The sequence below is a fragment of the Gekko japonicus genome, unplaced genomic scaffold, assembly GCF_001447785.1.
Source record: "Gekko japonicus isolate JY-2015 unplaced genomic scaffold, Gekko_japonicus_V1.1 scaffold2497, whole genome shotgun sequence".
NCBI classification, from domain to species: Eukaryota; Metazoa; Chordata; class Lepidosauria; order Squamata; family Gekkonidae; genus Gekko; species Gekko japonicus.
Window position 1 is genome coordinate 175,916 of NW_015167129.1, and position 15,276 is coordinate 191,191.

The 15,276-nt window shown below is 39.7% G+C and overlaps 1 protein-coding gene across 1 annotated transcript in view; it reads left to right on the forward strand.

Moving 5' to 3' along the window:
* Window positions 1-21: 21 nt before the first annotated feature.
* DCAF6 (DDB1 and CUL4 associated factor 6) overlaps window positions 22-15,276 on the forward strand; it is a gene marked incomplete at its 3' end in the record, with an annotated part of 58,989 nt that continues 43,734 nt past the window's right edge. The window contains exons 1-4 of the mRNA XM_015413023.1: window positions 22-297; window positions 10,364-10,425; window positions 11,900-11,992; window positions 13,121-13,306. Of these exons, the coding sequence (XP_015268509.1) occupies window positions 204-297; window positions 10,364-10,425; window positions 11,900-11,992; window positions 13,121-13,306 (435 nt within the window). The remainder of the gene's footprint in view (window positions 298-10,363; window positions 10,426-11,899; window positions 11,993-13,120; window positions 13,307-15,276) is intronic.

A 15,276-nucleotide genomic window follows, 5' to 3' on the forward strand; every position in this document is an offset into this window, starting at 1 on the left:
AGGAGCCGAGGGAAAGGTGGGAGGCGGGGCTTGGTGCTGCTGAGGCGGCTGTTCGATAGGGGTGTTATCGGTGGTGGTGGTTACGCGCGCGCAAAGCGCGCCCGCGGGTCTCCATGGTGAAGGCAAGGGTGGCGAGAGCAAGTGGCGGCGACTGATGTCGCTGGCGGCGGCCAGCCTGAGCCCTCCTGGTAGCGCGCGGTGCCATGTCCCGGGGGTGCTGCACCCACCTCCTGTGGGATGTCAGGAAGCGGAGTTTGGGGCTGGAGGAGCCCGGCCTGCTGCGGAGGCGATACCTCGGTGAGAAGGGAGGGCGGGGTCTCAGGCGGCGGGGGGAGGGGAACGGCATGGCGGGGGGGGGGCATGTCGTAGGTCGTCCCTCCCCCAGCAGCGCATGCGAAGGTCTTGACAGCGCTCGAGCTGAAGGGGGGCGAGGGCGGGGCTGGCCTTCGGGCCATGAGTTCGGTCCATAGGGCAGCGCTAAGGAACCGAAGGGAGGCGGTGCTTTGCTGTGTCGCTGGGTAGTGCCTTTTGGAAACCCCGACTGCAGGTTTCCGCACGGATTTCTTAGGGATAGAGGGATTTTTTGAATTCGTCCTTGTTTTCAACATTTCAAACCCGAGACCTTCAGAAGCATACACACACACACACACACACACACATGCCTTCTCTCACCCTTCCCTCACTTTTCTTAAAATAGTCGGGAATGTCTTTCCATGCTTCCCCACCGTCATGCAACAAAGTGTTGCACTTGGGCATGAAGTACTTTTGGTAACTCGAGTTCACTTGAACATGCAGTTTTGCTAGGGTTTTCAAGCGGCCTGCTGTGTAAGAAGTCGCAGAGCGGAATCAGAACGGGGCTTATCGTTTCTGTATGCAGTTGCCGTGAGCTAAACAGGTTCAGGATGTACTTAACACTTGCCGGCATTTAACTCGAACGTCGCTAGGCTGTGGCTTTCGTAACTTAGAAATTGTTGCCTGCCTGCTCCCTTGCGCGGAAGGAATGTCCTACAAAATCCTTTTTAGAATAACTCCTTCTTTTCTTGTTTGTATTGTTTTCCAAATTTAACTTATCATAGTAATATATAAAACGTTTGCTTTTATTTTCTGTGAATTAGAAGACATTGTTCCAGTGCCTCGAGAAAGGGTTGTAGCATATCTTCAATTTTCTTGTTACATTTTTATTATTTGATAAATATATCAAAATGATCTATAGACCAGGGACATTTGGGTTCCCTTTCCAACACCAAAAGAACCTTGATATAGGAAAATTAGTTATTTATTAAAATATTTGTATCCTTCCTTTGCTTTAGGCTTCACTGTTGTTGCAAGTAGACTTAATGACTTTAGAAAGGTGGATTTTTATATATTTATGTTTATTGTAAAAACAAGCACTTCCATTTAGTAAGGTCCACATGTACATCTTATATAAATATGCATCCAGATATAGATTTTTATTGAATATGTTGGATGGGAATGGGCATCCTCTTCTAGTTTCATGAGTCACTTGCAACTGGAACATTTTTCTCATAATATGGAATGCAAAGATAAGGAAGCCCTCAAATAGTCTTTTCTACACTTGATCTTAGCCAGTGGAGGGCATTCTATGACTGGTTAAAACTTAAGTATTAAGAAAATAAGATCAAGTGAAGAATAATACGAAAGATAGATTAAATAGTTGTGAAATTGTAATGAAAAGCTATGCATGCAGAATGCTAAATTTGAATTTTTAAATATTTCTGTACTTCCTCCTTTCCACCTTTCTGTATATAAACTAACTTTTTTTTTAAAAAAAAATAGTATTTTCTGCTACTGTGCCTGATCTTATGCAGAGTTAGGCAGATCTTAAAATAAAGTTATTTTCCCATATATGTTTATGAATGTTATTTACATTAGCAAATTAGGACTGCAGTCCTATATAAAATTACTACACCTACCTCTGCATAGAAGTACAGCCCTAATTCCATATCTAAGTAACGTAGCATGAGTGCTCATAAAGGTATGCATGTAAAGTGGCTTCGTTTCAGAGAGAGGAAAAGGAGAGAAAACAAAAATCAACTAAAGAGAAAAACGAAACTGGAGGAGAGATAGAGCTTCAGTCTGGTACTCAGAGTAATTTACTGATAGATTTAAATTGTCTCACATGTACTGATAAAAAAACTTCTGGAACAATAGGCCCATGAATTGTATGCGGGACACCTCAGCTAAAGCAGGTCACTCAGGTTGCTTTCACACAACAGTTTTGCTTTTATTGCCTGTATGAATGCAGAGGAATTCTCTTTGCAGTGCAGTGTCCACATGGGAGCTTTCTGCTTGCTGTCCTCCCACAGCCAGAATTTTTCCCCAGTGAACCATTAGAGGCCTTTTTGAGAGCTTTTATTTTTTAGATCAATAGTTGCTATAGCAGTGGGGAGATAATGGTGGGAGAATGGCACCTGTGTGGGCAGGACCTTTGCATGGCAAGCAAGACTATATGAGATAATATGCTTGGATTACGCTCTTTCCAAAAACATCAGAGCAAAGCTGGTTTGGGAAGGAGTGTACAAAGGACATTGCATGAATGCTCCAAAAAATAATAAAATAAAGCTCTGTAGTTTGGAAGGGAGGCCACGGTGACTCAGAGGTTAAGACTGGAAGGTCTGTAGTTCAGCAGTTCAAGACCCTAGTGCCTCATGATGGAGTGAGCTCCCGTCTCTGGCCCCAGCTCATGCCAACCTAGCAGTTTGAAAGCAAGAAATTGCAAGTAGATAAATAAGTACCGCTTTGGTGGGAAGGTAACAGCGTTCCGTGTACCTCAGTGTTTAGTCGTGCTGGCCACATGACCACGGAAACGTCTTCGGACACCGCTGGTTCTTCAGCTTGGAAATGGAGATGAGCAGCATCCCGTAGAGTCGGATTCGACTAGCTTTCGATCAAGGGAAACCTTTACCTTTAGTTTGGAAGACAAAGTGGAAAGAAACCATGTGGAAGCAGCCTCAGATGATCACCCCTGCATTTCTTCCCCCCATTACATGAAGCAAGAGCATAAGAGCACAGTGGTGATAACAGCTGTTTTTAAAGAGTAATTGAGAATTTTTTTCTTCACAGTTTGACTTGGTGATGCATGCTGCAAAGCTTGAGTACTTAAGGGCTTAGATCAGTCAGCATTTGAGTGTTGATGAGGACTGTTTTGTGGGCTTTGATCCAATATTACTTTAAGATGAACATAAGGTTTTGATATGTTGGTTGTTATTTCTTATTAAACATCAGTATTTGTTTAAGTGACAGGGTTTCAGTTGTGCATTAGTCATATACTAGTGTCTGTACAGGCTTCATGAAAACTATTGCTTGTTCACAGAGAATATACCATTAACCCTTTAAGACCAAACTTTTGCATGAGTACAGAGTTAAGTTGGTTCATGTGCTACATTTATGTATATTGAAATGGTCCTATAAGTAAGCACACATTCACAGCTAAGTAATCCTGTAATGGTTTTTTAAATGTGTTATCTGTTAAACAATAGCCAGTATTGACCTGTTTACATTTTGAAGGCATTGACCTTTCCCCCAAAGAACATGGAATCCTGGAGATAAGTGTTGACTGTGCTAGATCAATTTCACTGGTCAGTCTGTGCTGATAAGTTCAGCTAAAATGTCTGAGAATCTTTGAAGTAGTCTTTCCCAACCCTCCCCAACCATTACTGTTATCTCTGTGAGAAGAAAATCCGCAAATGTTACCCTTTCTCTTCAAAGGGGAGAGTGGGGTAAAGAACTAATGGGGCCCTAGCAAGTGAAGATGATTGAACTACAACTTAGTCTTGTATAAATTAGCTGAATATAATATGATTCTGAAACTTTTAAATGAATATTGTAAGGGAACTTACTGTGCAATTGAACTTAAGTGACCTATATGATAAAATGTTTGAAGTGTGAAAGAGTAATCCTATCTGCATTAATTGTGTTCTGAATGACAGATGAATTTATTTATTTATTTTTCATTTTTGTAGCCTGCCCTTCCTGCAAGCAGGCTCGGGGTGGGTAACAACATTTCAACAATACAATAAGTATAATTAAATTTTTAAAAACATAATAGTATACATTAAAATGGTGTCACAGCCCAAGAATAGAATTGGCTGGTTGTGGGAGATTCCCTGGCTGGTTGATAACGAATGAGTGATAGCCAGCTGTTAATAAGTGGGTGACACGAGACCTCAGGGAGGCCATAAATGGACGCCCGCTGCCTCAACCAAATGCCTGGTGGAACAGCTCTGTCTTACAGGCCCGGCAGAATTGAAGAAGATCCTGCAGGGCCTTGATCTCAATGGGGAGCATTTATAGTGCTGCCGACATTGTGTTATGTTCTACTCTTTCCTGAGAAGAGCGAGAAGGTTCTAGACAACTTTGTAGGCTCAGTTTGGAAGAGGGCACTACAGGATATTTTGTAGGCTTAGTTTGGAAGAGGGCACTACAGGATATTTTTAGAGTGTCTTTAGGTGCAAATATACAGGTAGGCAAGAGAGCAAGAAAGGAGGTACACAAATAAAGCTGTAGCCCCAAAACAAGAGCACCACGTGTGCTGCATCCAAATTGTTTCAGCCAGTGAGCTCCAAAAATTTAGAGCTTCATTCTCTTTCTGTGGCCAAATCAGACTGCTCTTTTACAGTGCAACCCTAAACAAGCATTAACAGTTTTCTAAGCCTGCTGACTTTAGTGGAATTAGAAGTGTGTAACTGTTTAGGATTGCACTGCAAGGTGCCCTACTCTGCTGAATGCATACAGATGACAAACAGCTAAATGGTCAGAGCCCATTCTCACACTTGGGCATGACTTTCTTACAAAAAGTTGACTTACAAAAGTTGACTTCTAAGAAGATAGGTATATAATACAAATCAAGAGTTTCAGCATAAAAATTTTTGATGTGAGGATGTGTATTGTATTCAGACATAAACATTCTAGAGGTAGAGCTGGAACATGAAGAACTTAGATACATGAATATGCATTTCTTGGAAGAGGAAGTAAAGTGATTTTAAGAAAATATGTAACTTTAGTTCTTTTGGGTGGGAAACATCAAACCAATCTGGGTTTTGAAAATTGTATGTGATATTGTATAGTTTTTTTACCATAAGCAGCAATATTTGTGTGATTTTTTTTAGTAATGAATACATTTATGAAAACTATAAGAAGGTAAATTGCAACAGCATGAATAAGATAGTTCTCTAACACTTTTTAAAGAAATAATTTTACAGAAGCCCTTTTAGACAAGTCCTTCAAACACCCAATAAAATTCAGTGACCAATAAGAGGAATCCAGATGTCATGCAGTTGCATCCCAAAAAGAGGAGCATTAGTTTCAGTGTTTTTAAATTGCCCTATTGAGTACTGGCTTGTTAACCCCTTGAAAATTTCTTTAGTGAAGAAATATCTACCACAGTTTGAACAATGTAATTCTAATTAAATTAACACATACAATAACATTTTGTCAGACTCCCCTGTTAGTAGGTTAGACCCCAGGACTGGCTTACCCTCCAACCATTGGCCTAGGCTGGCCCTCAGAAGCATGAGAGGAGGGAGGTTCAGCTTCACCCCAGGCCACAGGGAGGTCTGGCTCTTCACCCCTTGGCACACCTTTAGACGACTTTTTGAAGGGTGGCCTGGAGGCAGAGTGGCCTTAGGCTCTACCAATCCCAACAGCCATGGGACTAGATTGTGGGAAGGACAAGGCCCAGTGCCAGTGACTCTGTGCCTTCTGTCCCACCCTTCCTCTTGTCTGCCTCAAAGGACCATGTGCTTGGCCCTTGCAATCTCTTGGCCCCTCCCTGCCCCCATGACCGACTGTTCCTGTCATTCCTCCCTCTGTAATGGCTGCTGCTGTGGCCTCTGCTTCCTCCTCCTGGGGCTGCCTGAAGGATTCTCCTCCTTCACAGGCTGCTGGGTCACTTCCTGCAGCTCCTGACTGGCCTGCTTTGCTGCTGCCTCCAATGTTCCCTCTAAGCTGTGGAGTCTTGTGAGCAAAAAATCAGCTTTGTGAGCTACTGGCATTAAAGTTGTGAGCGAGCCATTTGGCTACTGCGTAAATCAGTTTGCTTTGGAGCCCTCCTTCCTGAGCTAAGACAAAAATGTGTGAGCCGGAGGCTAAAAAACTGTGAGCTGGCTCACACTAACTCAGCTTAGAGGGAACATTGGCTGCCTCTGACTGCCAGGGCACTTGTGGAGCTAGTGAGTGTGGGGGCCGGGCTGCAGGGTCAGGATACATTTATTCCACGAAATAATGACCATGTGAAAATGATCCTGATCATATAATAACACAATAGATTCATTTGTCTGCATTTGGGTCTCATAGAACCATTGGGTTTTCAAGCAATTGTGCCCCAATTTTTAAAGACTTCTGAGCTGTTGATATACTTAGCAGGATGACTAGTCTGATGCATTAACTATTGTTTACTTTTTATAATAGATTGTGTGATTGCATTGCTTAGTTATTATCCAGTGGTGCTTTAAGGCACTTTCCCTCTTCTGAATTTAGCTATCTTCTCTTGTGTTTTATTATTAGGAATGACAATAGGCATGGATAACTTATGTAGCATAGTCATAGCATTAATTTCATGGAGCTAAAGATTTTAGGTTCAGCACTGGCAGATAGCCAGATAACTCATTATTAATATAATGGTATTAATTTGAAAGGAGCTCTGTAATGCTGTGTGAGAAAGTTTATAGGTCTTGTGAGAGTACTTTGCTGAACACTGCATTTCTTGTAGGGTGACAGAAATGTTTGTTCAGCACACTTGACTAGGCAAGATACACTTTTTGAATGTTTTTCTTGCTGGCATCACATGCATAAGCACTTTATTTGCAAGTTATTATATTGGCTTGAAGACAATATCAATTAGGGTACTCCGTACATTTTAAGTAATTTTGCAGAAGAGACTATCTAGAAAATGCCTAAGTAGTACCTGAGCCTGCTTTGGCAGGGAGGGCAGGGTATAAATCAAACGAATAAATAAATAAATATAAATAAATAATTTTTCTGGGGAAAATAGGATTTTTTTTCAACGTTTAAGTAAATTAATCATTGTAAATTGGAAGTTACTATATTTTAGTAGATAAATGATAATGATGGCCTCCCAGCTTGCAGTCACGAGATTGAGGAGAAGAGTACAGTAAGTGTACTTGATATATCAAATGTCTGGCGTTGTTTTACTGCTTGCTTATCATTTTTGTTATGATTATTTTAAATCCTTAATAAATTATGCCAATCATATTTGAATGTTTGGCATTTGTACGGATATGCTGTCTTTGACGGACTAATATTGTTACAGTGCAATCCTAAACAGAGTTACAGCTTTCTAAGCCCATTGACCCACACATCATCTGTCCTGCTAGATCTATTAGCATTTCTATGAAGGTGGGCTGAGGTACTTCTGGAAAGCAGTTGAACTGGCCTCTCTCCTTCCTGCTCTCTGCCCAGAGAGAAAAAAACTTTTAAAACTCAGAGTGAAGGTTTTGCTCATTTCAAACTTCCAAGGAAAAAATGCATTTCTTCACATTTCTTTGCATTTCTTAGGATGCATTAACAGAAGCATTGTGTCCAGATCACGGGAGGTGGTAGTTCTGCTCTATTCTGCTATGGTCAGGCCTCACCTGGAGTACTGTGTCCAGTTTTGGGCATCACATTTTAGGAAAGATGTTGACAAGCTCGAGGGTGTCCAGAAGAGGGCAACCAGGATGGAGAGAGGGTTGGAATCCAAGTCTTATGAGGAAAGGCGGAAAGAGTTGGGTATGTTTAGCCTGGGAAGGAGAAGGCTTAGAGGGGACATGATTGCAGTCTTCAAGTATTTGAAGGGCTGTCATGTAGAAGATGGAGCAGATCTATTCTCTCTTGCTCTGGATTGCAAGACTAGATCTAATGTGTGGAAATTATAAGGGAGTCGTTACCGGCTAAATATCAGGAGAAACTTCCTAGCTGTAAGAGTGGTTGAGCAGTGGAACAGTCTGCCTCGGGAGGTGGTGGGTGCTCCTTCGCTGTACGTTTTCATGCAGAGGCTGGACAACCATCTTTTGAGTATGTTGTAGGGCTGTCTTTTGGCTCCTGCAGAGTGCAGGGGGTTGGACTAGATGACCTGCAAGATCCCTTCCAACCAGTGTTCCCTCTAAGCTGAGTTAGTGCGAGCTAGCTCACAGTTTTTTAGCCTCTGTCTCACACATTTTCGTCTCAGCTCAGGGAGGATGGCCCCAGAGCAAACTAATTTATGCAGTAGCTAAATCGCTCACTCACAACTTTAATGCAGTAGCTCACAAAGTAGAATTTTTGCTCACAAGACTCCACAGCTTAGAGGGAGCATTGCTTCCAGCTCTAACATTCTATGATTCTATGATTCTATTCCCTGCCAGAGTTTTCCCTTTACTAGTGCTCTGTATTCTGTTATCACTGCAGTCCAACCCAGATTGTGGTCTCACTGATTTCCAATGCTTGTATTGTATGGAGGAGTATTCAGCCACATGAACCCCACTCTCTCACATACACCCGAAGTCAGAAGTAGTACGACTCAGTCTACTAACTTTGGCTTGCTGTTGAGCATTTGATCTCTTGTGCTTCTGATGAAATGCTGTTGACAACATGGAACTTGTGTGTAAAATAAACCTTTTCAAGATCACTTAGCCTTATAAAGGCACATTGTATATTAATATTCCTTAATCATGGGAATCAAATTTTCCTCAGTGTTATTTTAAATAATTTAGGTTGGTGCTGCAACACTGTTTACTTCAGTTGAAAGCTCAAGTGCATGTAACATTATCAGTGACTAAACAGGAAAGGCTAAATTTAGCCATGTGTTCATTTAGGATCTGTGGTATGTCTGAAAGTGTAATTAAGACATCAAGATTGTTACAAACAAAATTGTTTTGTTTTACACTAGAGTTGTTTTGTTTTGTTATGCACTAGAGTGAGACAGGAGATTAATTTTGGAGATTGAAATAAAAATTGTCTGCGAAGCTAAAACTCAATTTCACTTACTTGATGAGGGTTTTTTAAAGATGCCTGTTTAGAGCGTGATGATTGTAGCACTCAGAATACTAATTCAAAGGCAAAAATTTGAGAAATTATTGGTTGCCTGTACCACATAGGTACTACATCCTGACTTTTCTTTAGCGTATGACTCTGTACTTACCATTTCATCAAAGTCACTTCTTAAAGTGACTATTTTATTAATTTTGGCAGCAAAATGTTAAGGAATAACTTGTTGGCTTTGACTGGCTTGCATGTATATGCATATTTTATATGTAGAGGGGACATAAGACCTTATAATGGGAAAATTTTGTTGAATGTATACAATAAAAGAACCTTCCTTTCACTGTCAAAACAGTCTGTATAGCTCAGTAATGTCTACTGTTCTCTGAGGTTTCAGGCAAGGGTGGTAAGAAATCTGCTACCTGAGATTATTTTAAAGTAGCTGTTCAGTGATTTACAGTAGGAACTTGATCTTTACTCAAGCTACAGTTACATAAAACTTACATGTATCGTGTGGTTTGGCCCTCATTCTTTGGGTTTCTTATTTTGTGTAGTTTGTTATTTGTAAGCCTTGTTTACTCAAATGTTGAAGGTAGACCATTTAAACTCCTTTCATTTCAATGTATTCATTTTCATTTGAAGAATCCTTGCACAAATGACATTTTTGTATGTGGGAATATAGAGTTCTAGGGTATGATGCATGATGAGCTTCTTTTTCTAAAAATCACAAAATGGCCATCTGCAGGAAAGAACTGATCTGTGAGAGAAACAAGGAATATCTGCAACTTTTGTTGGTCAACAGGTGACTAAGGTACCTGTTGCCTTAAATTGTAGGTGATACAGTGAATCTTGCTGTGCCTAGTTATGCTTGAAAATAATATTTTTTCCCCTAAAGTAAGGACCAGTAACTCATCTGGAACTGTTCATTCTTGTCCTTGCAGATGAAGCCACAGGAGGGGGTAGGGGCATGTAGCATGTGCTATTTCTCAAGGAAGGAACATCAGAACTTTTTAAGTGCTGAGGCCAGTTGGGGCAGTCTGCTCAAGTTTGGGGGAGGGTATGTATTGTTTCTGATACTGTACTGATTTGGTGGTGGTATACTCTGATTCTTCCATCTGAACTCTCCTTTTTGTTGGGTCACTCTTGGGGCTACACAGCACATTTGACTGGACAAAAGTGAGAAGGAGCTACACATTGCTCGTGAAATTTCCATACACCTTAGGGAGGCTCACCTTGAACTTTTAGAACCTTGGCTGTTGAGGCAGTACAGTATCTGCTATAGAAAGAAAGATGAGAGCAAAGTAGTTTGGTTAACCCTGTTTAGATCAAAGTTCTGTAAGTATTCAAAGCAGTTTGCTAATTTTGCTATTTTTTAAAAAAATAGGAAGAAGAGAATTTGTCCAAAGATTAAAACTTGAAGCAACGCTGAATGTCCATGATGGCTGTGTAAGTGGCCTTTTAAAATGTTGCTTAAACAAAATATTTTTGAGCTGTACTTTCTATGAAAAAATGCAATATACTTAAAGGTATCTATTTTATGTTTTCTAGATGAACTATAACATTCAGTTTAGTGCATTTTGTTATAGGATCTTTCTGTACTTTCCAACGTGGTTCTTGTAGATAGTTTAATATAGTGCATTTACTATTCAGTATGAAAATTATAGTAATTTTAAAACATGCTTAACCAAATTCAGTCAAATGTAGAGATTTTTTTCAGCTTTAATTAAAATTTGTTTCTTAAATATGTTGTACAAAAATGTAAGTTAAGCATTAGAGAACTAGAATGTTGTATTCATGGGATAGTTCATCCAGCAAACATAGACTAATTTACAAATTTGCTTTAAAAGACAGATTTGACAGTTTGACTTCCAATAATATTATAACCATGCATTGAATTTATGGCACTGAAAGTGCATAGGGGTTGTTGTTGTTTTTTTTGGGGGGGGTATTTTTTAATATGTGCATATGCATGTGTGAGTGTGTGTACCTGGAAGTCATGAAAGACCATAGTTTTAGGGTTGCCAGCTTTGGGGGTGGAGCCTGGAAAGGGCAGGGTTTGTGGAGAGGAGGGGAGCAGGATATAATGCCTTAGAGTTTACCCTCCAGCAGGGGAACTGGTCACTGTAATCTGGAGAACAGTTATAATTCTCATATATCTCCAGGTTCCACCTGGAGGATGGGAACTGTATAGTTTTAGGATCAAGAATATTTAAAAATTAAATACTGAAAATTCATCCTTATGAATTACTGGGCAATATTTGACCAGTTTTCTTTCTCAGGATGTGTTTTTTTGTCTGCTGCTGAGGGAGAAGAGGAAGGGGTCAGTTACAACAAGCATAGGTAGTGTCTCTTACCCTGTCATTCCACCCATTCTCTTTGGGCCCTATGCTGTTTGCACACTGGAGTGCCAATTTATTACCATAGGGAGTGGTAGCTGGTTCTTCCTTGTTCTTTCCATAAGAGTTTAAAGTGTGTTTTAAAGTTACAGAAGTGTAAACATAGTGTCATCCAGAGGGCTGCAGATGGAGGAGAAAAGTACTGCTTGTGCAGTTTGCTGTACAAATGTGCAAGGCCTCACACATAACATGTACATAAACAGTATTCCGTGTGCTGATTTTTCCCATGCTACAATTTTGCACAAGGAAAACGTACTTCACATGTAAAACCAGGGTATGCATGTGGATCATGGCTAAGAGCATTGCTCTTTTCTTTTCTTTTCTTTCTTTTCTTGCTGTGGACTGCTTGCAAGAGATATATATTATTATAATTGGAATTTTAAAATCTGTTGACTTTTGCAGAACCTAATGTTTTTGTTTAGAAAGTTTAAACATATCAGACTTTGTAGTTATCTTTTATTCTTCTTTATCATTATTTTGGGTTTTTTGAAGGATTAAGCTTTGTTTTAAATATTTATTCATAGGTGAACACAATTTGCTGGAATGATACAGGAGAGTACATTTTATCTGGGTCTGATGATACTAATCTTGTCATTACGAATCCATACAGTAGAAAGGTAGGATGGTTTGCTGTCCCCGCGAATATTCTTGTGGGCAGAAAACTTGCTTATATTTATATATTGTATTGGAAGTGTTTTTTATTATATTGATGGATCCTAAGGCAGGCCCATAGCCATGAGGGGCTCCTGGGGGCGATGCCCCCTCCCGAATGGGTCCTGCCCCCTACCTAGGGCAGGGCTGCGGGGCCGAGCGAGACCCAGAGTCGCTCCTCCCCCACTGCCCTTGTGTGCCTGGGAGGTGGCACAAGTCAGCAAGTAAAAGTAAGGTCTTTAAAGAGACATATGTGAAAATAAAATTGGATTAGCATTACTAATTGGATTACCATAAATTGGATTAATCTAATTAAGCTCCCCACTCCTGGTGTTTGCACCCCCACTGAAAATCTTCTGGTTACAGGCATGTCCTAGGGGTGTTCTGTTTGGTTGAAAGAATTGCTTCTTAGGTTTACAAAAACAAACAAGACCTAACAGCCTTCTACACAGGACTTTTCAAAGTGATCTCAATTCTACCACCCTCATGCAATGCTCCTGCTAAGCTGTGGAGTCTTGTGAGCAAAAACTCTACTTAGTAAGCTACTAGCATTAAAATTGTGAGCAAGCGATTTGGCTGCTGCATAAATTAGTTTGCTCTGGGGACATCCTCCCTGAGCTAAGATAAAAATGTGTGAGCCAGAAGCTAAAAAACTGTGAGCTAGCTCACACTAACTCAGCTTAGAGGGAACACTGCCCCCATGTATGCTCCTTCCCTGCAGCTGTTCTCATAGCACCTTTTCTCATGGCATTGATTTTGTTGTTTGTACCTCAGAATGTTGTTTCATGTTTAATTTAGCATGAGAATACTTCTAAGCAATAATGTATAGGAGGTGAATGTAAAAGTAAACAATAGATAATTGAAAAAGTTGGTGCAAACATTAGGTCTGTGCTAAATGGATGGTCTAGAACAAGTCATTACCTATCAACCTAACCGACCTCAAAAAGAGAAAGGTTATGAAGATATAAGATAAGGATAGATGGTAGCCTTCCTGCGGCTTTTGGGGGGTAAGGTGGGAAGGAAATATGTATATTTTCAGTTTTTCATGTATTACTTTAACTTAAAATAATAAATTAATAATGCTTGTTTTCTAGGTTTTAACAACCATTCGCTCAGGACACAGGGCAAATATATTCAGTGCAAAATTCTTACCATGCACCAATGATAAGCAAATTGTGTCCTGTTCTGGAGATGGAGTCATTTTTTATACTAACGTGGAACAGGATGCTGAAACAAACAGACAGTGCCAATTTACATGCCACTATGGAACAACTTATGAGGTACTGCAATATATTACCTTATATGCTTTTTTTCTACAGAGATGTGAATGCCCTCAAATGCCTGGCTTTTACTTTCACATTTATAATTAAATATTGTTTACTGTAAGCTTGCATTATGCGGGCACTGCAGCCTCTGCACCACATCCCATGCTGTTCCTGAAGGGCCAGGGAACTACTGGATGAAGGTGGTATGATGAACCCTTGTATCTCCCCAACTGTCTGGCAGATTTTCCCCACCAAATCTTCAGTTCCCCTCAGTAGACTAAGTTGCCCTACAGTAGCGTGTATATATTCTTTTTCATAAAAGATTTGATGGTCCCATCCTATGTTTAGATATTTAGTTTAGGCTTTTTCTCAGTTTAGGAACTCTGCTGAAAATACAGGAGCTGTCCAGTTTTTTTAAACCCTTGAGAAATGGCACTTGAGGCAAATTAACTTTCAAAAACAGAATCAGCTCAATTTGATACTTCGCAATATTTAAAACTGAATATGTTAATTAAGTGAGACGCTAATGTATATAAGCGTATTATTTTGACTCACTTCTAACTTCAACCTTTTCTAATTACTCCAAGGTACACTCATATTTTCTGAAAGATTTATATTATTTGTAAACTGTTTGACTTTAGTGAATATTTACCTTGTTTCTAGTTATTGTGGTAATATATTTGTTACTCTTCATGCTTTGTATTATAATGTCAAAAATGAAGTTATTCATGCTTACTATGTCATATGTATAACATCTTCAACTTCAATAAAAATCTTGATTTAAAAAAAAAACAGAATAAAGATTTTATTAAACAGGCAGGGAATATATGTATAAATGGAATAGTGAAGGTTTTGAGATTGCTGAGGTAAAAAAACTTTCTAATATGTACAAAGTTGAATTCTTAGTACATTCAAGAGAGTGTATTTGTAGTTTTGTTCCAAGGCTTTCTGTTTCTTTCTTTGAGAGGTACTTTGTTTAGTATATTTCAGCACTAAGTTCTTATTGATGTTTCTAGATTTCTTCCTTCAGAGTTCTAGGTTTTCCTTTAGATATTACAGCTTTTCACTAACTCCTGAGGTGTCTAAGCTTCTCCCTTTTATCACAGACCAGGGTTCTCTTCCCAACCCCTTTCACTGGCAGGAAGTTCTTCTTGTCCCTAAGAAGCAATAACTATTTTTACCATTTGGCTTGTTTGGGAGTTCTCTATAACTACCCAGACCTTCTGCCAAATCCTTCTCCAGTATTTTTTGCCTGTATAAGGCTGTTCTGTAGTTTTCCTGAGAATCTAAAATTCTCCCTCAGAGCAATTTTAATATATCTAAGAAAATGGGGTTTTTCTTCTTCTCTCTATAGAACCACTTTTCTTACTATTGCCTGTCAGAAAACACAGACTCCAAAATGTCTCTTCCCTCAGAAGCCAAACTCTCTGGCTACCGATCCAGACGTTAAAAAGACCAAATTGCAAAAGACCTCTTTTCCCTCCAGATCAGCTGTTTTATTTTCTCTTTCAGCTGATGCTGGCCAATCAGAGAGCAAGTAGAACAGTCAATCACATAAACTGTTTTCTTCAGGGAAGATTAACTCATGAAATCCCTGACTCTCTGACACAAGCAGCATTTTAAAAAGCCTGCTTTTCTGTGCAATCTGTCACAGATGGCAAAGGGAGTCCACTTGAAATTCCTTAGGTCTGTCATACCTTGGAGTTGGTATTGAATTATCAGCAGTATTATAAAAACTGTTTTAGCGGAAATAATTCAGAATTCCTATTTTCAGAATTAATTCAAAGTTAAAAAATATTTCCCAGTGTATGGAAAAGTTAAGTTGCCGTTGATACTTGTATCATCATACAAGGAGCACCTTTAGACTTCCCAAAGAGTTTGTGTGTGCCCAGTAGATTTTTAAACTTTTTAGGAAATCTTACCATTATTTTATATCAAATTTAACTTGAAATATCCCTCAGTTTCAAAAACTGCTTCTTATGTGA